The sequence below is a fragment of the Schistocerca serialis genome, chromosome 3 (genome assembly GCF_023864345.2).
Source record: "Schistocerca serialis cubense isolate TAMUIC-IGC-003099 chromosome 3, iqSchSeri2.2, whole genome shotgun sequence".
NCBI lineage: Eukaryota > Metazoa > Arthropoda > Insecta > Orthoptera > Acrididae > Schistocerca > Schistocerca serialis.
The window spans coordinates 497,242,360-497,266,813 of NC_064640.1; the positions used below are offsets into that span (position 1 = coordinate 497,242,360).

A 24,454-nucleotide genomic window follows, 5' to 3' on the forward strand; every position below is an offset into this window, starting at 1 on the left:
GACAGAACATTTTGGAGTGACTACTGCCCTCAGGGGATCAGCATTCATTTACTGGGTATGGGTCTGATGACCCTGGCATTCTGAGTTGGAGACTGGTAAGTGCTGCCAGTCCTCTGTCACATTTTGTGTCACAGGGAACGGAGATCTTGGCCTGACTGCCCAGATCACGAGTATGGCAAAAACCTCTATAAAAAAAACGTCAGTTCCAAGGTGTGCTGTGCGCTGATGAGACACATGGCTGTTGAGGTGGAATAGTCATTAGTGGGCAACATCTGGGAACTTGCTGCACCTCAGTTCTATAAGGCTTACTGAGGCACTCACACTCTGTGTGAGTGGACTCTTATTTCCCTAGCTGCTCATGGGACAGAGATGGAACCCTTGAAATCTTCATCTTCTCCTCCCGGCATGATGGGTGTACCACCTGGGAGTACCTACTCAAACCAATTCATCCAAAAGAATGAGGAATGCTAGTCCTCCTGACAACCAACTTTTCATTAGTAACAGGGCTCAATGAGTCATGAATCAGAATATCTTTGTAGCGATCAAGAGGAAGGAGGGTATATCTGAAAAAGTGTCTCCCTTCTATGTCCATAAAGGCTTAGAAGGGCTTGCTGGTACCATAATGTTTATCAAGCAGTTGCGAAATGGTTCCTTGCTGGTCGAGACTGACTGTGCAAAGGAAGTCACAGAAATTGGGTGATTATGACATCATTATTTAGTTGCATAATTCCCTTAACTCCAACAAAGGTGTGGTCACCTATTGTGACATTATGGATGTTGACATTGCTGAACTCAAACAAAAATGGGCAATACAAGGGATAGTGAATGTGAAGCAAAGGACATGTAGGAACAATGGAGAAATTGAGAAGACTGCCACCTTCATTGCGACCTTCAGTCCTCTGATGCTGCCTGAACGCTTCATGAAAGGTTTCCTCCAACTTAGGGTTAGGCCCTATGTCCTTAACCCTCTGGCAGGTGTGCTCACTTTTGTCACATGAGCAGGTGCGCATTGTAAAATTTACAAAATGGTCATTTGTCAGTAAAAAAATTTGCCTTAAACAAACTATTATATTTACTGAAGAAAGCAGTTCATATTCACTATCTTCAACATTTATAACAAAAAAGTTTGCTCTTTTAGTTCTTTAAATAACAATTTAACCAGTTTTTCTGCCATATGTTCACTTTCATAACACTTTTCACAGACAATAAAAGTAGGCAAAGCGAAGTTGTAGAATCTCAAGGGTGCTGATTGAGAAAATGTCCCTGCATTCATTCGTTGCAAGAGATCTCGAATATGAGAGTTTCATATAAGCTTTCCGTCAACCCTCACCGATAGAACTCTGGTCTCTTCCACTTCAATAATTGAGCCACCATTGCTTGATATTAGGATGTCCGAGTAAACAGAATTGTGTCAAAGAAACCACATGCACTGTGTTATATGGAACTGGAAATTGCTTCTTTCCAGAATTTGATTTTCTATGTTATTTTCTACCTGATGTTTATCTGCAAGAACTGAGCTAATACGAATATTTTACTAAAAGTATTACAAAAGTGATCATAACTTCTACATTAAGTGATGTACTACTTGTATTGTTCTTCCTGTATACAGTTTCTATATGGCAGCCTCCATTGTTCACAATGTATTTGCGTTTATTGGTCAATCTGCCAATCCAATTTTCATTAAAAAACCCTCATGTGTATTGTATCTATTACATTGCAGCCCTTTCATCTTTTCTGTGTCATCAAGCAGTTTTCCCTCGAGGTAGTCCTCAACTGGCCCAAAAAATAGATGTCTGAAGGACTTGTACCCGGAGTATATGAAGGATGGGAACCACAGGCTAGTCCAAGTTTAGATTTGTCACGCTTTGTTATAGTTAACACATCCTTGTGCGTTTTTCCTCTTACTGGATTCTCTAAAATGTATGTATATTTTGGCATACCGCTGATTATTTTTGGTGCAGATGTGTTGCAGAAAATCAAGAAGAGTGATGCTTATATGACCCCAAAAAGAGTCTTCATAACATTCTGTGCTGATCACTAGCCCTACTCTTCCTGTACCTTAAAGAAAAGGAATAACGCACTCTCATGGCGTGAAACTTCATTTCTAGGTCATAGGGATTAGCTCCAGTGTCACCAGCTGTCACAAAATCGGTTAGAAATGTTTTTATTGGTTTATAACGCGTGAAACATTGAATGTGGGAAAACCGGAACAGAAGAGAATTGTAGCATTTGAGACGTGGTGCTGCAGATGAATGCTGAAAATTAGGTGGACTGGTAAAGTAATGAATGAGGAGGTTCTGCGCAGAATAGCAGATGAAAGGAATATGTGGAACACACTGACAAGGAGAAGGGACACGATGATAGGACATGTATTGAGGCATAGGGGAATGACTTGCATGGTAGTAGATGGAGCTGTAGAGGGCAAAAACCGTAGAAGAAGACAGAGATTGGAATACATCCAGCATATAATTGAGGATGTAGGTTGCAAGTGCTACTCTGAGATGAAGAGACTGGCGTAGGAGAGGAACTTGTGGTGGGCCACATCAAACCAGTCAGGAGACTGATGACGCAAAAAAAAGGAGTGTAAAACAGATCAGAGCAAACTCTCATCCTTCCTCCCCTCAAATTGGGAGTCAACAGCCCATTTCTATCACATTCTGATAAGGTTTTCACCATCTTCAACATGCACACTTTAACTGTGTGTTAAGATCACAGTTTGTGGGACATCCATCCGCTCTCACATGGCACTGTTTGTCTTAAAAGTTGGCTTCCCCTCCTATAATTCTTTTTCATCCCCATGTGTACATTGTTCTTGTGGATGATGTTATCTCTGCACTCATGTTCTGTAGTCTTCTGTGGATGTCGATCTAGCTGCAGCTCTTATTTGTCAATGGCTCTATGATGTAATGTAACATCTACTAGAAATCCATATTTCACCTGTAAGTAAACAGAAAACAGAAACATCTGCAGCCTATAGAGGGAGAATCACCCTATCTGTGCAATCTGAACTAACTAGATCAGTTAATAAAGAAGTTATTATCACTTCTGCATTTTCATCAGTTCAACCATTGCATCATCTGCAAGCAAAACTGTTTTAAAGTTATCCACTACAGTTAATATCAAATCATTAATGTACACTGTTGGCCATAATAACCGCGACATCAGGTAGAATACCATATAACGAAAATTTTCTCATTGTGCATATACAGCATAGCAGAAAGGTTACGTGGCTGAACTTGTAGCTGATCCGAGGATATAAATGGTGCGAAATTTGCACCTGGCAGCAACAATGTCTTTATCTAGTTGGGTATCAATTCGATCTGAGGTTGGATGACAGATATGGGTTTGTTATTCAATTGGTATTTCAGATACATGCCAGAGCTCATTAGTCGTAGTGGTTGGTGAGTGGTGGCACGCCAAAACTCTTGGCAAGACACACACACACACACACACACACACACACACACACACACACACACACACACACACACTCTCTCTCTCTCTCTCTCTCTCTCTCTCTCTCTCTCTCTCTCTCTCTCATGCACACACGTGTGCACTTCCATCGAGACACTGTAACCAGAACTGTGACTCATTTGAAGAAGTGTCGTGGTGCCACTCCTACACTCAGTGTAGTTGTTGGTTCCATCTCTGCTGCCACGTCAAAGAAGTTGAAACTATGATCGTCATGCTGACGGTCCGTAGTGCCCCAGACATCATCACACTGTCTGTTTGAAAACTTGTTTTGTTTCAAACAAGCCCATTTCTTGACTCAAGGTACATAACATTGCTGTAGTACCCTGACTGGCTGAGCGAACAATGTCTGTCCTCTCCAATGCTGGTCACATGTGGTCATTGATATCCTGTATGGTGTTGAGTGCGGCCCTCCTGACTCCATATATTCCGTATATGGACGATGGACATGGTATTTGAATCAACGCGGACAGCAATATCACGATGTCTCGATAGGCAGTGATTCTGCTGCTGTTAGTTCTAACACTGGTAGATGTTTCTCCATTTTACATGAAGTACAATTCCACATTCAAATGTGATGATTTCTGAATGTGAAACCCACAGCATAATCTTTATTTATACACTGAGGTCACAAGAGTCAATGCACACATACAGATGGCAGTAGTATCGCATACACAAGGTGTAAAGGGCCAGTGTCATTTATATACAGGTGAGTCACATGAAAATGTTTCCGACGTGATTATGGCCGCACGACGGGAATTAACAGACTTTGAACGCCGAATGGTAGTTGGAGCTAGACGCACGAGATGGCCCATTTCGAATATCGTTAGGGAGTTCAGTATTCCGAGGCCCAAGTTGTCAACAAGGCACTGTGCAAGCTTGTGGTGGCTCCATAATGGTGTGGGTTGTGTTTACATGTACTGTACTTGGTCCTCTGGTCCAACTGAACTGACCATTCGGCTGCTTGCAGACCATTTTCAGCCATTCATGGACTTCACGTTCCCAAAAAGTGACGAAATTTTTATGGATGACAATGCACCATGTCTGTGGGCCACTGTTATGCACAAAATTCGGCACCGGCAACATTTTCGTAATTATGGACTGGTATAGAGGCAGCATGGTTGAACATTTGTGCAGGTGACTTCCAACTGCTTTATGCCATGACTCTTGTCACCTCACTGTACAAAGTAGGTGGTGTTACTCCTACCTATTTTGTGTGGTCACACTGAAATGCAGATCATTTTTCTTATCCAGTCATGTAGCATACTTCATGCCAGATTGTACCAACTTGATGTTTGTTGCATACGACATTCACGGTGCTGCAATTTTAATGGCCAGCAGTGAACATCAGGGGGAGAAGTGGCCCAAATAAGAAACCTTGTAGAACACACCATGCTCCAGTAACACAGTCAGACGATAATTTATTTTCTGATACTTGACACTGTTAGTCAACTTCCTTCTTACCACTGCTCTGACAATATATAAAATACGTTATGCTATTATTTAATTTTTTTTGCACATTGTTTCAGGCCCTGTCGCTGGCAAGAAACTACCCAAATGATACAGTAGTTACTGATACACTCGAGGAGCTGGAAGCAGACCAAGAATGGATCACAAAGTATGCTCGAACCATATTCCAGTGGCTGCAGGACAGAAGAGGCAGGGAACCGAAGCGTTCCAGTAACACTCGCCGCCGTGGATCCAGGCGCAGGCTGCAGAGCTCCAGACAGAAAGCTGTGACTGGCAGACCGAGGGTCCCCAGAATGGTTGCCACTGGTGACGAATCTTTGGACGGTGACTGGGAACAGAATGAGTTAACAGCAGCTGGGGCTTCTTCAGAGAAACAATGCAACTTCATCACAGGTTGTGGAGACATTGGAGGAACAGAATTGGGAGAAGGATCTGTACCAGAGGGAGAGCTCAATCTCTCCAACCCACTACTTGTAAGAGAGACCGAGGCAAACAGGGGAACACTGTCACTGAATAGTTTGGACAATACAGAGTCAGAAACTGGAGATCCATGTGTTACACTTACAAGAGACTGTAGTCATGAGAAGGTTACAACAAAGCATGGGAACAGCCTACGCAGGAGGATCCGCAGGCAGATGCCGGCTCCCAGAAAGCTTCTATCTCTACAAAGCTTCTTAGCAAGTACTAGCACCTATAGTGGGGAAACTCCCTCGCTCACAGCTGTATCTGTTGCCTGATATGTTGACTGTTGGTGCAACACCAAGTCCATAGCCTTTTAGACGCATGTACTGTGTGATGAGATTCTCTCTCTCTTTGTGTATGTGTGTGTGTGTGTGTGTGTGTGTGTGTGTGTGTGTGTGTGTGTGTGTGTGTGTTTGCATTTGTGTTTGTGTTTGCCTGCTCCATGTATGACACTTACCTTTTTGGTGAAAATAGTTTCTTTGTTTTGTTGTACCAGATTCGACAGGTACTGGAGACGTTGAACAGTGATATGTTTTCATCCTTGAATAAATATTGTCTTATTATCCATGCAATGTAGGGAGAGATGGTACACATTATTAACATGTGAGTATTGAAAGAAGAGCTGATCTTTTGAGCCAATCAGAAGTTCTTAGATAGTAGAGTCTGATGGTACTTTCCTGTTACAAGATGCACAGTATGTTAGGTATGATAATTATGACTGTGAAGAAGCAGCACCACACACATCTAAGCTTTTAAAGTGGTTCTTTTCTTATAACACCGTGTAAGAACTGAAGTCTGGACTGTTTGATGACTGCAGTATTTCACACAGAAAACTGCAAATTAACAACTGTAAGGAACTTTTAAGGTGTGTCATTGCATTTATTCTCATCTTAAAAAACTGATAAAACCTGTGCATCTCATTTCCATTTAAAGCATCTAGAAACATTATGATAACAAAATAAAAAGACATAGAATTTATAGTAACTGATGGAAACACCACTTACTGCTTTACCAATGTACAAACAACTTGTGAAGACTATGGTATTTTTCTAACTTTTAGGCTTCGTATTTTACGTATTAGGAAAAATACATAGTATAGTAAAATAACATGAGATTATCATAAATGCAGCTTTTATATTTCAGATTTTTGAGTCTGAAAATTTACTTTTTTTAAAATTTGTTAGCTTCTGTAAGAAGAAGAAGTGGTATAATAAATGGAACTAGAATGTTCTTATTTTAGAAATTTGTATTATTTTGTAATAACATGTTTACAAATGTACAAAATTCTCTTATGGCACTCCTTCCCTTTAAGCAACATGTAACAGGCAACTACAACTTCCAGGCTTAATCATGAGACTCGTCACATTCCCAAACATTTCTCCTATTGAAAATGGTAGTTACAGAAGTAAACTGTATATACAACAGATACCAACAGAGATCACATTCCATTATTTCATTTTTAGTACTGAAATCCACATTGCACATACGTTATTTTGTACACTAACAAAAACTTTTGTAATGGAAAATAATTTTATTCAGTCAGAGTCCATGATAATCTAGACATTGCTAACAATTAGAAACTAAATGAACACCGTGAGCACAATAGGACAAATGTATAAAACAGGTTTTGTCTTAGTAAAACCTGCAACCAAGAAACTAGCAATAAACAGAACATGAATTATTACAGGTAGAGAGTTCAATGGAAGTTAAAGAAAAAGAAGAAGAAGACATACCATACGAAACAGTGTGATGAAACAGAGCCCAATCACAGATGCAGTGCCCTCAACACTGACAGTAAGCATATAGATGGTGCTGTTAGCAAGTGGTGTTTGTTGCTTACATCAAGAAAATGAGCTATCTGCTTTATGAGATTGCATTGAGGCATGCATTCATGAAACCAGGTACATGCCGCTGAAGAGTTCACTGTTGAAAATCTAGAGTACGCGATGGAGCTGATATTTACAGCAGCTCTATTAAAGACAAAAATACTCTGTATAGTTGAAATATGCATGGTGTGTCACAGCCTCCAAGATGGATTTATGCTGAGGTGACAAAAAGTCATGGCATAGCGATATACACATATACAAATGGTGGTAATGTTGCGCACACAAGATATAAAGGGGCAGTGCATTGGCATAGCTGTCATTTGTACTCAGGTGATTCATGTGAAAAGGTTCCCGACGTGATTATCGCCGCACAATGGGAATTAACAGACTTTGAACATGGAACGGTAGTTGGAGCTAGACGTATGGGACATTCCATTTTGGAAATCAATATTCTGTGAACCACAGAGTCAATAGTATGCCGAGAATACCAAATTTCAGGTATGACTTCTAACCAAGGACAAAGCAGTGGTCAATATCTTTCACTTAACAACCAAGAGCAGCAGTGTTTGCATAGAATTGTCACTGCTAACAGACAAGCAACACTGTGTGGAATCAATGTGGGACATGCAATGAACATATCCGTTTGGACAGTGCAGTGAAATTTGGTGTTACTAGGCTATGGCAGCACACGACCAACACGAGTGTCTTTGCTAACAGCACGACATCATCTGCATCGTCTCTCCCGGGCTCGTGGCCATATCAAGTGGACCCTAGATCACTGCAAAACCATGGCTCGGTCAGATGAGTCCCAATTTCAGTTGGTAAGAGCTGATGGTAGGGTTAGTGTGTGCTGCTAAACCGCATGAAGCCATGGACCCAAGCTGTCAAGAAGGCACTGTGCAAGCTGGTGGTGGCTTCATAATGGTGTGGGCTGTGTTTACATGGAATGGACTGGGTCCTCTGATCCAACTGAACCGATCATTGACTGGAAATGATTGTGTCTGCCTGCCTGGAGATCATTTGCAGCCATTCATAGACTTGAATTATGGATGACAAAGCATCATGTCACTGGACTACAATTGTTCACGATTGGTTTGAAAAACATTTTGGAAAATTCATGCGACTGATTTGGCCCCCCAGATTGCCCAATATGAATCCCATCGAACATTTATGGGATGTAGTCTAGAGGTCACTTCACGCACAAAATCCTGCACGGGCAACACTTTCGCAATTATGGATGGCTGTAGAGGAAGCATGGTTCAATCTTTCTGCATGGGACTTGCAACAACTTGTTGAGTGCATGCCACGTCAAGTTTCTGCACTATGCTGGGCAGGAGGAGGTCCAACATGATATTAGAAGATATCGCATGACTTTTGTCACCTCAGTGTATTGTGGATACATGTGATGTGTCTTCCTTGCCAGGTGCTGTGATATTATCCTGTAGATGGTTATTCTCAAATTACCAGTTTGAAATAAGATGAAGAGATCCAAAAAAATGCATGAAGTTGTTAGTGGTGGTTGGACAACACATGTGACCCCTGACTTTTGATAATGTGGTAGTCTCATCTATGCCATTGTCTGGGCAGGAGCATACAGAAGTACACACTTCTTAAAATTAAAAGAATAGTTAGCAATAACCATGGGTAGATATGTACCTAGATACTAGTGTTATAATACTAGATTATATAATATTATAATATAAGGGGCAATCAAAATGTTTCCATCTGAGGCCATTACCACAACATTTATGCAATGTAGCATGACTCTGATGTGGATATATAAGCAATTATGTAGGCAAGTGATTAGTGTGGCATTTGTGTTTTTGTGGTGTGCGTGTGGTAAATGTGGAAACGTGAACTATTGTGACGTTATTGTTAAATGCGTCCATACAGGACCAACATGCTGTTATTCTTTTCTTGGCTGCTCAAGGATAAACACCGGTAGACACATCCATTGGAGAATGTTGTGTGGGGCAACATGTATGTCGAAAAAAGTGACGACGGGCTCTGCTGCTTCATGATAATGCGTGTACCCATATCACAAATGTAGTAATGCAGAAGTTACGCCAACTCAAGTGGGAGACACTCGAGCACCCACCCTATAGTTGTGATCTCCCCCCTCCTCCCATGCAATTATCACACCTTCAACTGTTCAACTGTGTGTGAAATCTTATGGGACTTTACTGCTAAGGTCATCAGTCCCTAAGCTTACACACTACTTAACCTAAATTATCCTAAGGACAAACACACACACCCATGCCCAAGGGAGGACTCGAACCTCCACCGGGACCAGCCGCACAGTCCATCACACCTTCAGTCCCTTAAAAAACGCCTTGGAGGGTCGATGGTTCCTGTTGAATGAGGAACTGCAGTACGTATTGATGAAAACTTTAACTGAGATTCTCAAACATTTAAGTTCAGCTACTATTGCTCTTTGTACAGCTGCTAATCCTGGAAAAAAATAAATTAAACTTCAACACATTTTGCATGTTTCCATTTAATATCATCTTAGGGAATAATTTTCAGGGGCAACTCACCACCTAGAAAGTACTGACTGCACAAAAGGGTAGTAAGGGTAATATTTGATGTTCACTTACAGATCTCATGTAGGTACCTCTTCAAAGAGCTAGGCATTTTAAATGCACCGTCACAGTACCCACGTTCACTAACGAAATTCATCATAAAGAACCCATCGCAATCTGAGAAGAACATTGAAGGCCATACCCACAACACTAAAGGGAAAAATGACCCTTAATACCCATTATTAAAGCTTTCAGTGGCTCAGAAAGGAGCCCAATATGAAACTAAAAATACCTTTGATCATTTGCCCAATAACACAAAATGTCTCACAGGTAGCAAAGCAAATTTTAAGTCTAACTTAAAATAATTTCTTCTGGGGAGCTCCTTCTATTCCATGCACAAATCTCTGTTTAAAAATTGGTAGCCTGAAGAAAAAACCCTTGCTTGTAAGTCTAGCTGCATGAGTAGGACTAAAAGAATAATTTATTCATTAATGTTAGCAATAATAATGTATAAATATCCATGAACTGACTCATTCCACATCAACAATTAGGGAATTGTTCAAATAATCTATGGAAAATGTAACTAAGTAACCAACCTAGTACAGCAGTTCATGATAGGAAAGTCCCTCCATGGTAAATTTCTAAGGAGATGACTGCTGTACACTGTCCAGCCGAGAACATTATGACCACCGATCTACGATCTACTATCAATATAAACTCGTCCAGGCGATAGCAGCATCACCTGGTGAGGAATGACTGCTAGACACATGCAGTGTGCATGTAGTTCACGAGCGTGCTGTCTGTGTGTTCAATGGGGCAAGGCGCGTGATCTATCTGAGTTTGACCAAGGGCAGATTGTGATGGCCTGGAGGTTCAGCATGAGCATTTCGGAAACTGCACAACTTTTTGGGTGCTTGAGGAGAGACGTGATGAGTGTCTTCAACACGTAGCGAAATCACAGTGAAATCTCATCTATAAGTCGTGAGGTTGGGTATCCATGCCCAGAAATGTATGACTTCATAGGCAGAGCAGACTGGTAAAACAGGACAGGTGGAGAACTATGGCGGAAATAGCAGACTTTAACGTTGGGCAGAGTACTAGTGTCTCTGAACACACAGTGCACCAAACACTCCCAACAATGGGCCTCCGCTGCCAATGATCCATGCACGTACCAATGTTAACACCACGACATTGTCAACTACTCCTGAAATAGCCACGTGACCATCAGCACTGGACATCGATGTAGTGGCAGAGCTTTGCAATGTCTGGTGAATCCTGATACCTTCTTCATGGTGTTAATGAGAGGGCGTGAACCCATTATCTTCCAGGGGAACAGCTCCTTCACGCCTGTACTGTGAGACAGAGACAAGCTGTTGGCGGCTCCATTATGCTCTGGGGAACATTCACATGGGTATCTATGGGTGCAGTGGAGCTCCTGTAAGGCACCATGATGACCAAGGGGTATCGTATACTGGTTGCAAACCACATACACCCCTTCATGACGATCTACATCCACATTTACATGGATAGTCTGCAAGTCACATTTAAGTGCCTGACAAGAGGGTTCATCGAACCACCTTAACAATTCTCTATTATTCCAATCTCGTATAGCGTGCAGAAAGAATGAACACCTATATCTTTCTGCATGAGTTCTAATTTCCCTTATTTTATCATGATGATCATTCCACCTCAGGTAGGTCGGTGTCAACAAAATATTTTCGCATTCGGAGGAGAAAGTTGGTGATTGGAATTTCGTGAGAAGATTCCGTCACAACGAAAAAAGCCTTTCTTTTAATAATTTCCAGCCCAACTCCTGTATCATCGTGTTTCCCGATGGCAGTGGCATTTTTCAACAAGATAATGTGCCATGTCACAAGGCCACAAGTGTTATGGAGTGGTTCGAGGAATGCAGTGGCAAGTGCCAGTTGATGCGTTAAACCCCCAACTTGCCAAATCTGAACCCAACTGAATGCATCTGGGAGATGACTGAACGTGGCGTCAGAGCTCATCACCCACTTTCTGGGATTTACAGGATTAGGTGACTTGTATGTGTAGATGTGGTGCCAGCTCCCTTCTGTGACCGACCAAGGCCTCATTGTTGCCAAGCCATGATGCGTTGTCTCTGTTTTCCATGCCAAAGGTGGACATACTGGCTATAAGGTACTAGGTGCTCATGATGTTCTGGCTGATCACTGTATGTGTAAACAAAAGCATAGGGTCATAGATAGAGAGATCACACATGAAACACATTTGGTTGTCAATAGGCTAATGCATAAAACCTTCAATGACAGCCTTAGTGGAATCTTATAGAAAGATTTCCCACAAAACCCTAAGACATTCGGTCATATATAAAAATTGTCATTGGCACTGAAGTTAGTGTCCAGACACTCGTGGAGACACAGGATTTTGAGGGTAGCTAAGCAAAAATTCCATTTTCAGATATACTTTTTCTGAGAAAGATACAGATGTACTTCCACAGTTGACATCTAGCACCACTGCGAAGGAGAGTGATATGTCAGTGGTATTGAGAAACAGCCAAAATTGCTAAATTAAACAGGGATCCAAGGCCTGATGGACTCCCTGTCGGATTATATACGGTATTTGCAGCTGAGTCAGCACCAGTTTTACCTATAATATTCGCTAGATCCCTTGAACAACAAACTCTGCCCAGTGATGGAAAAAAAAGCAAAAGTCACACCCATCTCCAAGAAGGATAACAAGTTATCCACACAAATAATAATAATAATAATAATAATAATAATAATAATGGCTCTGAGCACTATGGGACTTAACTTCTGAGGTCATCAGTCCCCTAGAAATTAGAGCTACTTAAACCTACCTAACCTAAGGACATCACACACATCCATGTCCAAGGCAGGATTCGAACCTGCGCAGTTCCAGACTGTAGCACCTAGAACCGCTTGGCCACTCCAGCCGGCAGTGATCCACAAAACTACCATCTTATCTCATTGATGTCCATCTGTTGTAGAACCCTAGAACATATTCTGAGCTCAAACATAATGAGGTGTTTCAAACAGAACGATCTCCTCCATGCCAATTAGCATGGATTCTAAACACATCGATCATGCGAAACCAAATGTGTACTTTTCTCACATGTATGCAGTACTTCTTGACTTCTGGAAAAACTGATTTGGTACTACACCAATGATAATCAACAAAGGTGCATTTATATGAGATATAAAAACAAAACATGTGCCTGTATTGAGGATTTTTGATATGGAGGAGACAATATTTTCTTGCATAGAGATTAATCGACAGATGTAGAAGCAACTTAAGGCATGGTCAAAGGAAGTGCATTGGGACCTCTGTTGTCCATATTGTATATTAATGACCTTGTAGACAATGCTGATAGTAACCTCAGACTTTACACAGATGATGCTGTTATCTATAATGAGGTACAACCTGAAAAAAAATCTTCAAATATCCCATCACTTCTTGATAAGGTTTCAAAGTGCTGTCAAGGTGGGCAACTTGTCTTAGATGTTCATAAATGTAAAATTATGCACTTTGTAATCTCACTCTCCCACACAACACCATTGCATTTCGCTTACTCCCTTCATTATTTTTAAAAGCTTCGAGAGGGATAAGATATACAAGAGAAAAACATTATACTTTTCTTCATTTTCTCTTGTTGTTCGCTCCAAGTCTTGCATCTAGGGATACATTCTTGCAGCTGAAATTTTCATTTAATGTTGTGGGTTCCTGATGACTAAATAACTGATGAAGATTTGCCTTTATATTTCTTGAATTTTATTCTTTGTCACATTATTAAATATCACACCATTTTTACAATTTCCACTTAATATTCCAAATTACATCGTTAGTGATTATCATAAAAAAGAAATACGTCTGTCTGCATCAGAGACATGGCCACTACTACTACATTCTGCGGTTCTCACAAAATTGCAAAGAGTTTACAAAGTAAAAGAGTTTACAAACTTTCTTGACAAAAGAAGAATCTTTGCCAAGATATAATATTATTTTATAAATGAATCTAGAAATGAATTTATTAATTAGCGTTTTATTGTACAATTAATAATATGAATTTTAAGTACGCTAGATATTTCTAAAGGAAAAATAATTTTAGCTGTATCGACTGCAACAACTTAATTTCTTTTTATACATTTTAGTCTGAAATATAGTACACTGTATACAAAAGCAAATGAAAGTCTTTCAGTAAAACAGCCGAGAATGTCATACACAAGAATTGATAATATACATGGTATCTGTTATTTCTATAAAAAAAGGTTATGTTAGAAAAGGGTGTCTCATTACAACTTCACAAAACGAAAAACTGTGGTATCCTATGACTATAATATCAACAAATCGTAATTGGTCAGCTGTACCAATACCTGGGTGTAACACTCTGTAAGGATATGAAATGGAATGATCACGTGGTCTCAGTTGGAAGTAAAGCAGGTGGCAGACTGTGGTTCATTGATAGAATGCTAGGGAAATGCAGTAAATCTATAAAAGAGACTGCTTACAAATCACTCGTGACCTATTCCAGAAAATTGGTAAAGTGTGTGGGACCCATACCAGATGATATTGAATGTATACATGAGGTCACAAGTTAATTTCACCTGTCTGAGAGCACCACGGACATGCTGAAGAAACTAAACTGGCAGACACTTGAAAATGGGCTCAAACTATCCCGTGAAAGCCTGCTTACCATATTTCAAGAACCAGCTTTAACTGATGAATCTAGGAATATACTGTAGCCTTATATGTATGTATCCCTCCTATCTCCCATACTTCTACATCTACATACATAGTCCGTAAGCCACCGTATGGTGTGGCGAAGGGTACTCTGTATTACTACTAGTCATTTCATTTCCTTTCCATTTGCAAATAGAGTGAGGGAAAAATGACCAGGTATATACCTCCGTATAAGCCCTAACTTCTCGCACAGGGTGAGAGTTATTGAACTATATAAAAGAAAATCATCATAACTTCTGAACGCTGAGTGGTTGGCCACGGGACATTATGGGAATTAGTATGCACATGATGAGCTGAAAACAGCCAAGGAGGTCATCCACAGCATCAGTGTTCTGACACTTCAGCAGTGCATGCAGAATTTCGCTATTCATCTGCGCCACATCATCGCCAATGATGGCAGGCATATCCTGAATCCGAATATCAGTAGTGATGTTTACATCTTGAATAAAGTGTGTGCACGCCATAGTTTGTAACTAATTTAAGATTCTTTTTTTCATATAATTCAGTAACTGTCACCCTGTATCTTATATTTGTGCGCCTTACACGAAATGTATGTTGGCGGCAGTAGAATCGATCTGCAGTCAGCTTCAAATGCCAGTTCTCTAAATTTTCTCAAAAGTGTTCCCCGAAAAGAATGTTGCTTTCCCCACCAACGATTCCCATTTGAATTCCCAAAGCATCTCCGTAACACTTTCTTGTTGTTCGAACCTAACGGTACTAAATATAGCAGCCGCCCCTGAAGGACTTCGTTGTCTTCATTTAATCCAACCTGGTACATATCCCAGACACTCAAGAAGTACGGAAGAATAGGCGGCAGCAGTGACCTGTATGCAGTCTCTTTTGCAGATGAAGAACACTGTCCCAAAATTCTCCCAACAAACCAAAGCTGTCTCACGTTTTTCCTACCACAGTCTTCACATGCTTGTCCTATTTCATATCACTTTGCAAAGTTACACCCGTATATTTAAACAACGTGACTGAACACTACTAACTCTGTACATGAACATTTCGGGTTTGTTTTTCCTGCTTATCAGCATAAACTTACATTTTTCTACATTTACAGCTCACTGCTTCGTTAAATGCTTCGCATGCCGCTTTCTCATGGCCCTGGAGAACTTGAAGATAATCATTATCTTTAAGATGATAATGAATCTGCAGGTCAATGAAGATACTTTCTTTAACTTTAGCATCACTGTTATGTGCAGCCGTCCACTGTGGCCGAGTGGTTTTACATGCTTCAGTCCAGAACCGCGCTGCTGCTACGGTCGCAGGTTCGAATCCTGCCTCGGGCATGGATATGTGTGATGTCCTTAGATTAGTTAGGTTTAAGTAGTTCTAAGTTCTAGGGGACTGATGACCTCAGATGTTAAGTCCCATAGTGCTTAGAGCCACTTGAACCATTTGTTCTGTGCAAATAGTCCCCAGCGGTACTTAAAAGTTTCTCTGCCCTGTTCCATCCCCTTTACAAAATTCTTCATTAATCAGAGTTTTATGCATAGATGGGACAAAAGGTTTTTTTTACAAGATGATCATGCTGGACATTTTTTTCTCTAGGGCAGAGATTCTTCCTCGGGTAACAGACCTTTACCCTGAGGTGAGATGACCTAGCCCCGTGATCGTCAAACTGCATGTGACCCGAATCAAGTATCTGTGCAACCTGCAGTTATCGGCTGTATTTTATAATAATTTGTATCTAATAATAGCTAAATTCAAAAACGTCAACTATCGTTAAGAGCTTCTTAAGAGCGTAGTTTTCCTGATCAGTAACAAACAAAAATAATTACAGACACAACAATAATTTAAGATATGATTAATTTTGTGTGTGCTAAGTAAAGATGGTCATTTACCTCATGGGCAGAGGGGTAAGTAGCGCGGCCACAGAGAGGGGAGGGAGTCTTTCAGTACTGACATGGGTGTACATGACTCATAGTGATGAGCTGCTACTGTATAGATTTTGAGATGGAAGTAATGTAGATTTGTGAATACGCATTACAGAGATGGTCAGCTTTAAATGTGGTACTTATTTGTTGCAATTAAGGCTGTTGTAATAAAATACATTGAGTAGAAGAAAAGCAGCATCCAAAACATTTAGTAAACATTTGTGATCGTTTATCATATTGCATAGTGCTTTTGAATATAAGAACAATTACAGTTATTAAATTACATTGTCATAACTTTGGGGTAGATGAGGGTGGAAGTAATGTGAAAGAGAGAACAGTCGACACAAAGTATTCCGAATGATGCCGACCTGGTACATTTCTCAGACACTCGAGAAGTATGGAAGAACAGGCGGCAGCAGTTACCTATGCAATCTCCTTTACAGATGAACAACACTGTCCCAAAATTCTCCCAACAAACCGAAGCTGTCTTGGGTTGGTGACCAACTTATCGCACCTTCATTATAAAATGGTGAGCCAAAACAATACGACCACAGTCCACTGGGATGTTGGATGCCGCCTAGTGGTGTTGTGGAAACGCGATGCGGTAACAAAACTATGTAAGCGGTGCAGACACAGACACGGGATCATCCTAGCAAAGAAATAGGCAGCAAATGGAGAAATGCATTGAGATAAGTGACTTTGACAAAATTGCTGATGATTATTATTATGCAGAACCTGTGAAAGAGTATATCGAAAATGGCAAAATGGTCGAATGTACACATGCTACTGCCGCGAGCATCTACAGAAAGAAGGACAGTGAAACTTCCCCTAGGCTCTAAATGGTTGGACATCCATGATTCTTCACAGAACATGGGATTTGGAGGCTTGTCTGCTCTGTAAAGTAGGATGGATAGTGATCTGTGGGATCTCTGCTGAAAGAGCACAATGCTGGTGCACGCAAAAGTGTTTCGGGGCACACCATTCATCGTACATTGTTAAACATGGAGCTCTGCAGCAGACCACCCCTACATGTTCACATGTTGCCTCAACGACACTGTCAATTATGATTGCAGTCGGCATGCGACCATTGGGATCCGATTGTTGATCAATGAAAACGTGTCGGCTCTTTGGGTGACTTACATTTTTGCTACAATAGGTCGATGGTTGTCTTCACAAACGCAGTCATAATAGGTGAACGGCAGGTCAAAACATGCAGCACACCTAGGATGCAGGCTGGTGGGAGCAGTATTATGTTACAGGAGACGTTCTCCTCCACTTGAATGGGACCTGTAGGGTAGTAATCAAAGACACGCTGACAGCTGTGACCCACCTGCATCCTTTCAGGCTTGATGTTTTCCCTGACGGTGATGTCATCTTTCAGCAGGATAACTAACTGTGTCTCGGAGCCAGAACCGTGCTACAGTGGTTTGAGGAGGATTATAGTGAACTCACGTTGATGTTTTGGCAACCAAATTCGCCTGATGTAAATTGTATGGAACCCATCTGGGTTGCTATTGGGAGTCATCGCAGCGTACATAAATTGGCGGCCTGTTATTTGCGCGAGTAATGCGACCTGTGCATAGACATCTAATGCCACAGACCTCCACAAATCTCCCAACAAACGGTCAGATTCCTGACAGAGAATCAGTTATGTATTTCATTCCAAAGATGGACAAACAAGCTATTGAGCAGGTGATTGTAATGTTTTAGATCATCAGTGTAGCTGGTGTATTGCGGACTCCTAACACAATGTCAGTATTATCTGTTGAGAAAAAAAGTTTGATGACCACTGACCGAGCCGAAGTGTCCTACTGACACATGAAACGGCAATACTTTGTGTATCCCAATGGCATGCTCAACAACATTGCAATGACCTTCAGGTCTCCACAGATCTGCCACTGATGGTCGGTGTACTTAACTGCTGTCAGAATTGATTTCCTTTTCTTCATTGGTTTCTTTCGTATGGACAGCATGACCTGTAGGAACTGAAGGGAGAGAATTATTGTTGTGTAAAAGCACAGCTTTTAAATTTAGCTTTGAAGAGGCTTCAGTCATTTGGATTGTACACCAAATGTAAAGCTGTCATAATACAACTCACACTACAAAAGACAACAAGAGTATTTTCCTTTCCACAGTACTGACTTAAGTCTTTTTGCAAGTGTACACGGACACTTTGACATTAGATTGTAGAAGATTAAGTTCTTGAACCCTTGATGCCAGAAGCTGTGCGTTGTCTTTTGAATGCTCCCAGTCTCTCATTAAATCACTTAGTTTGGTTTAACCAAACCTTTGTGGTTCACTGGTTAATTCATTTTCAGGCACAACTTCAGTATCCTTTGAATACGAAGAATGAGGTCATTTCTCCCTTCCACAGTTTTCATTTGTTTCTGACTGATGAGTGTACTCTTACGGAGTTAGTGGTACAGGCAGGTTGCCTCCATGTGGCACTTATTAAATGGCTGATGGGACAGTGGGGTAGGCCTACTCTAAGTCCACTTCTTTTATCTGGACATCCCATGCTGGAGGGAGGGTATCATGCAGAAACATCAGCTGTTTATGTGATTTGAGGGCTCTCTCCACAGCATTGAGACAACAAGCAGCATTAACAAAACTTTTTCATTTAACCATCCACATAGGTTCACAGTTCATGTATTGCAGATTGTATGCTGTGCTCAGGACTTTCCCAGATCTAATTGCATCCCAAAATAGTGATGATATGCTGTCTTTATCACTGGAATAATTCAATGTTTCTGGTGAGAAAATGTCACCTGACCATTCACGACAAAGTTTCAGCAGAGTTTTGACAATTACGTGGCACCTTGGATTGCACATAACATGAAATGAAAAGAGCAATTCAACATAATTCAATCCCTGAAACAGGTATGCACCTTGAATGTCACAAGACTTTTGGAAGAATGATAAATTTCATATGACATTAGCAATCTTGGGGAGAGACAAATCAGTAAGTGGATATATTTTGCATATTTTCATGCAATGAAGTCATATGGAATAATGTTCTGAGGTAACCGCTCTTTAAGGGAAAAAAAAAAGATGTGCTATGAGAAAACATGGTGCTCGCCCACGATCATCTTGAATACATCTGTTTAAGGAGGTGGGCATTCTGACCACTGCTTCACAGTATAGTCACTCCCTCGTGAAGTTTGTTGTAAATAATCCACTGCAGTTCAAGAGGAAGAATGAGGTATATGATTACAATACCAGAAGGAATAATGACATTCATTACTCCACATTAAGACTGTCTCTAGCACAAAAAGGAGTGCACAATGCTGCAACAAAAATTTTTGATCACTTACCCAGTGATATAAAATGTCTGACAGGCACCAAACTAAAATTTGATAGCAAAGTGAGAAAGTTTCTCCTTGACACCGCCATCTATTCTGTAGAAGAATTTCTGTTATTGTAATGTGTAAAAACTGGTGGGTAGGGACACTAAATCACATCTGTGTATTTTTTTCTTTTTGTAAAAAAAAATGGAAATGTTCAGAATGTAACCATATGTAGAAATTAATTTGCGATGTGAATGTAAACATCATTACGATCTATCGTGCAAAATGATCGATGGAACATGTTACGAACTAACGGACTAATAAACATGACTTATGATTCTTGCATTCAACTGCACTAAAATTATCTCTAGGTTTCAAATTTCCCAACTAGTTATGAAAATTACACATGACCCCTTACTGCTGTGCTCAGATGGGCCAACACAATCTCCAGATGGAAAATTTCGTATGATAAAATGAATCAGAATTACTTCTCTTCACGTCAGAAAGATTTTTACTGTTGACCTGTGTAATGAAGCAGCTTGACACCTATATTTGGTGACATGTTACAGTCATAACGAAGGAAGACAGATGATTATGATTTACGGCTTGACAGATGACAAGGTCATTTAAAGACAGAGTGTAAGTCCTGTCAAACAAAGTTAAGGTAAGAAACAGCCATGGTCTTTTCAAAGAAACTATTCCGGTATTTATATTAAGCAAAAATCTAGATAACTGGGTGGGAATTTGCATCCCACTCTTGTGGAATATGAATCCAATGGATTATACACTGTGGTATCTACAAGGGTAGCTATGTTCGAAGCTTTGGTCAACAAAGTTAGTTATGTGGCAGGTATAAAGAAGGGAAAAGGTATTTTGTAAATAATGGTTTTAATATGAACCAATGTCCAGAAACATACTGTTGACGTACAACAGTAACTAACATATGTATAGGGTGATCGAACAATCACAATATACTGTGAGTCTAGAAAATATCATATCTGTAGCTATCTAAATAATGTGACAAGGTTTCTATTTCTAAACACTGTGATAGTAAAGAGGAGGAATGTGGAGCACCAACAGAAAGGACACATCAGGTGTGCAATGCCAAAGTCAGTTACATTCATTCTGTGAAGTGCAACAATGCAAGTCTCTCAACTCTGTGGAAGACTCTCCATAGCTTGGGTGCCGATAAGGCAAATGAAATTTTTCCCGCATCAGTCAGCACCCATACTGCAAAGAACTATCGTCCACAAGAACCTTCAACTCAGACTCTGTCACATTAAAAATGTTGCAATAAAGACAACAAGGATAATCAGTAATACGAATCCCTTGTGAAGTAACATGTTAAGTCCCATAGTGCTCAGAGCCATTTGAACCATTTCTGAAGTAACAGGCAGTGAGGTGTATTCGCATTAAATTATACCAGGTGTTTGCCTATGCAGCAGTGCCCCAGGTGAACATGTTTGGAACCGCAGACTTTGGTGAATTCTTCTCAGGTTATAAAGACAGTGTAATACAATAATAAAGACAGTGTAATACAATAATGTAGACAATAAGACAATACAGGTATATTCGCATTACACGATACCAGGTGTTTACCTATGCAGCAGTGCCCCTGGTGTACATGTTTGGAACCGCAGACTTTGATGAATTCTTCTCGGGTTATAACCAGAGAAGAATTCATCAGTGGAATATGCCGAGAAAGACTTCAATCGCATTTACCGCAGACTTTGTAACATCACCCGATTACACGATGCTCGCAGGGTAGTCCTGGCACTAATCCACGCGTGCTCACGAGAAGGCAATACAAATCTCAAAATGGACTGTCTGATTTCTTGTAATACTGGTCGCTCAAATCAAAAATTTCTCGAAGCTCAAGGTCCCTATTTTTTAACTAATTGCTTTTATTTTTTGTTAATATTCTTTATTACGTAGTTGTTGATCTCTTACTGTTCTGAAGTACTGGTATCGGTATGGGCAAAAAATATGTTCATCGTAATTTATGTTTATACAGCATTTTGCACAATGAGTATGCAATTGTTTTTGGAGCTATTGCCCTGGCAGCATCTATAAAACCTAGGATTAGGGTAGGATAACGACGATGAAAAACCAACATTATTGGGTCCAATCCAGGCAGGAAACAAGGGGTGGAAGTAGTGGCATGTACTCCCTATCAATAAGGAACTGAAGCAATATGCAGGAATTACTGAACTTCGTAAGAATGGAGGAGGGTAATTTCGACAAGCTACTGTCGATCATACAGGAAAGAATTCACTCGACTGACACAGTAATGTTTTAGGCAGTTTGTTCAGGTCGGAAATAAGAATTAAACCACTTCTTTATTCATTGTGTGACTGGACTCTCTCCCCGACTATAGTCAGTTTCACATTCTTGGCTTGCTGAAATAATAGAAATAATAATAATAATAATAATAATAATAATAATAATAATAATAATCTACAGGATGGAAGACTCCAGAACAGCAAAGAAATTATTCAATATTATAACAAGGAGTAAATTTGGCACATAATGGCTGAAAGAAGTCCAGAGGGATCTAGCAGATCAACATAAAAAAATCTTGAAGATCGCACCGAGTGCCGGCATAAAATCACAAGTGTGAAGTTTGGGGAAAGAACATTGCGTCAGCCTGGTAAAAAATGGACAGAGTAACAGAAGAAGGAGCATTCTGAGAGGATTAGGAGGTTTTGGGAAGCAAAGAAGAAAAACATCCGAAGACGAAATTATGAACTCAAGTTCAATCGCTCTCCTAAAGGGGAACAATCGTTATAATAATAATAATTTAAAAAAAAGTGCAATCAAATCAAACCTTTTGCCAATCACAGCACTACATATACAAATTCAAAATCACACATATAAAGTTACATGCATATTTCTTCAGAAACAAACGATTGCCGACATACCTTACTGTATTACAGCTGGTCGTGATGACCATGCAGAAACCTTTCCTCACTAAACGCCTGGATTAGGACACTTGATGCTTCTTTGGTCCCTTCCATTTCTAGGATAAGATGCAATCAGCTCAAAGAATGCTTTTCGCAAACAGCGTGTATGAAAAAGAATTTTGCTGGCAAACATATTGCTTTTGTTTAATTACTGCATTTATGAAAATTTAATCACTGCAAAATGCATAAAATTTCCAATAAGAAAATCTGGCATTAGCTGCTGGACACAGATGACAACCACCACAAAAAACAGAAAACATAGTGCATTGAGTACCCTCTTCTGCACAAGAGTGAGTTATCACCGTCTAGTGTGCATGTGCTGATCCACAGGAGTTTAGAGCTGCTTTCTACAGTAAGTGACAAAAAGTCATGGGAAACCTTCTAACATTGTGTCGGACCTCCTTTTACCCAGCGCAGTTCTGCAACTTGACGTGGCAAGCACAAGCATATCATAGGAAGTCCCCTGTGGAAATACTGAGCCATGTTGCCTCTACAGCTGTCCATAATAGTGAAAGTGTTGTCGGTGCTGGATTTTGTGTACGAACTCGCCTCTCATTTATGGCCCATAAATGTTTGATGGGATTCATGTCGGGTGACAAGTCCACCATGAATGGATGCAAATGGTCTCCAAGTAGCCAGCACAATCATTTCCAGTCAATTATCTATTCATTTGGACCAGATGACTCACTCCATTCCACGTAAATGCAGCCCACACCATTATGAAACTACCACCAGCTTGCATAGTGCCTTGTTGGCCACTTGGGTCCATGGTTTCATGGAGGTCTGCACCACACACTAACCTTACCACCAGCTCTTACCAACTGAAATCAGGACTCATCTGAACAGGCCACAGTTTTCCAGTCATCTAGGAATCAATCGATATGATCACGAGCCCACGAGAGGCACTGCAGGTGATGTGCTGTTAGCAAAGGCGCTCATGTCGGTTGTCTGCTGCCATAGCTCATAAACGCCAAATGTCCCAGCACTTTTTAACAGGTATGTTTTTCATACATCCCACATTCATTTCTGCAGTTAGTTCACACAGTGTTGCTTGTCTGTTAGCAATGACAACTCTCGCAAACGCCACTGCTCTTGGGCATTAAGTGAAGGCCATTGGCCACTGCATTGCCCATAGATAACATAATGCCTGAAATTTTATATTCTCGGCACACTCTTGACACTGTGGACCTCGAGATATTGAATTCTCTAGCAGATGCACTATGTGCGTGCATTAACGGACACCAGTTCTTAACTCCTTCACAACAATAGTGGGAACATGCACAGGAGGGGGCAGTCATTTTATGCTTTGTGCTTGTTGGTGTACAATTTGCTGTTACAGCTGGCATCTGTGTCCAGCAGCTAACTTCAGGTTTTCATATAGGAGATTTTTGCGTATCTTTCAGTGAACAAATTTTCATAAATGCAGTAATTTAAAAAAAATGCCTTTTTTTACCAGCAGTCTTTCTTTTATGTAAGCTGTTTGTGAGAAGTTTTCTTTGTAATAACTGCTTTGTACTCTAGGAAAGGAATGGACTGTACAAGCATTTAGCATCCTAATCCAGGCACATAGCGTGTAAAGGTGCCTGTGTGATCCTCATGACTCACTGTACCATAATAAGATCAAACAATTGAAAATCAAGGATGGAATGTAACAATATTATGAGAAGGGAAGTTGCTACTCACCATATAGCGGAGATGCTGTGTCACAGATAGGCTCAACAAAAAGATTGTCACACTTAAAACTTACGGCCAATGGCTTTTGTCAACAATAGACACACATACGCGCGCGCACACACACACACACACACACACACTCATGCAAACGCAACTCTC

The 24,454-nt window shown here is 40.5% G+C and overlaps 1 protein-coding gene across 1 annotated transcript in view; it reads left to right on the forward strand.

Moving 5' to 3' along the window:
* Positions 1–6,646, forward strand: part of LOC126470948 (aminopeptidase N-like) — a 536,862-nt gene extending 530,216 nt beyond the window's left edge. The window contains exon 16 of the mRNA XM_050098998.1: positions 5,001–6,646. Coding sequence (XP_049954955.1) covers positions 5,001–5,678 — 678 coding nt within the window. The 3' untranslated portion in view covers positions 5,679–6,646. The remainder of the gene's footprint in view (positions 1–5,000) is intronic.
* The last annotated feature ends 17,808 nt before the right edge of the window (positions 6,647–24,454 follow it).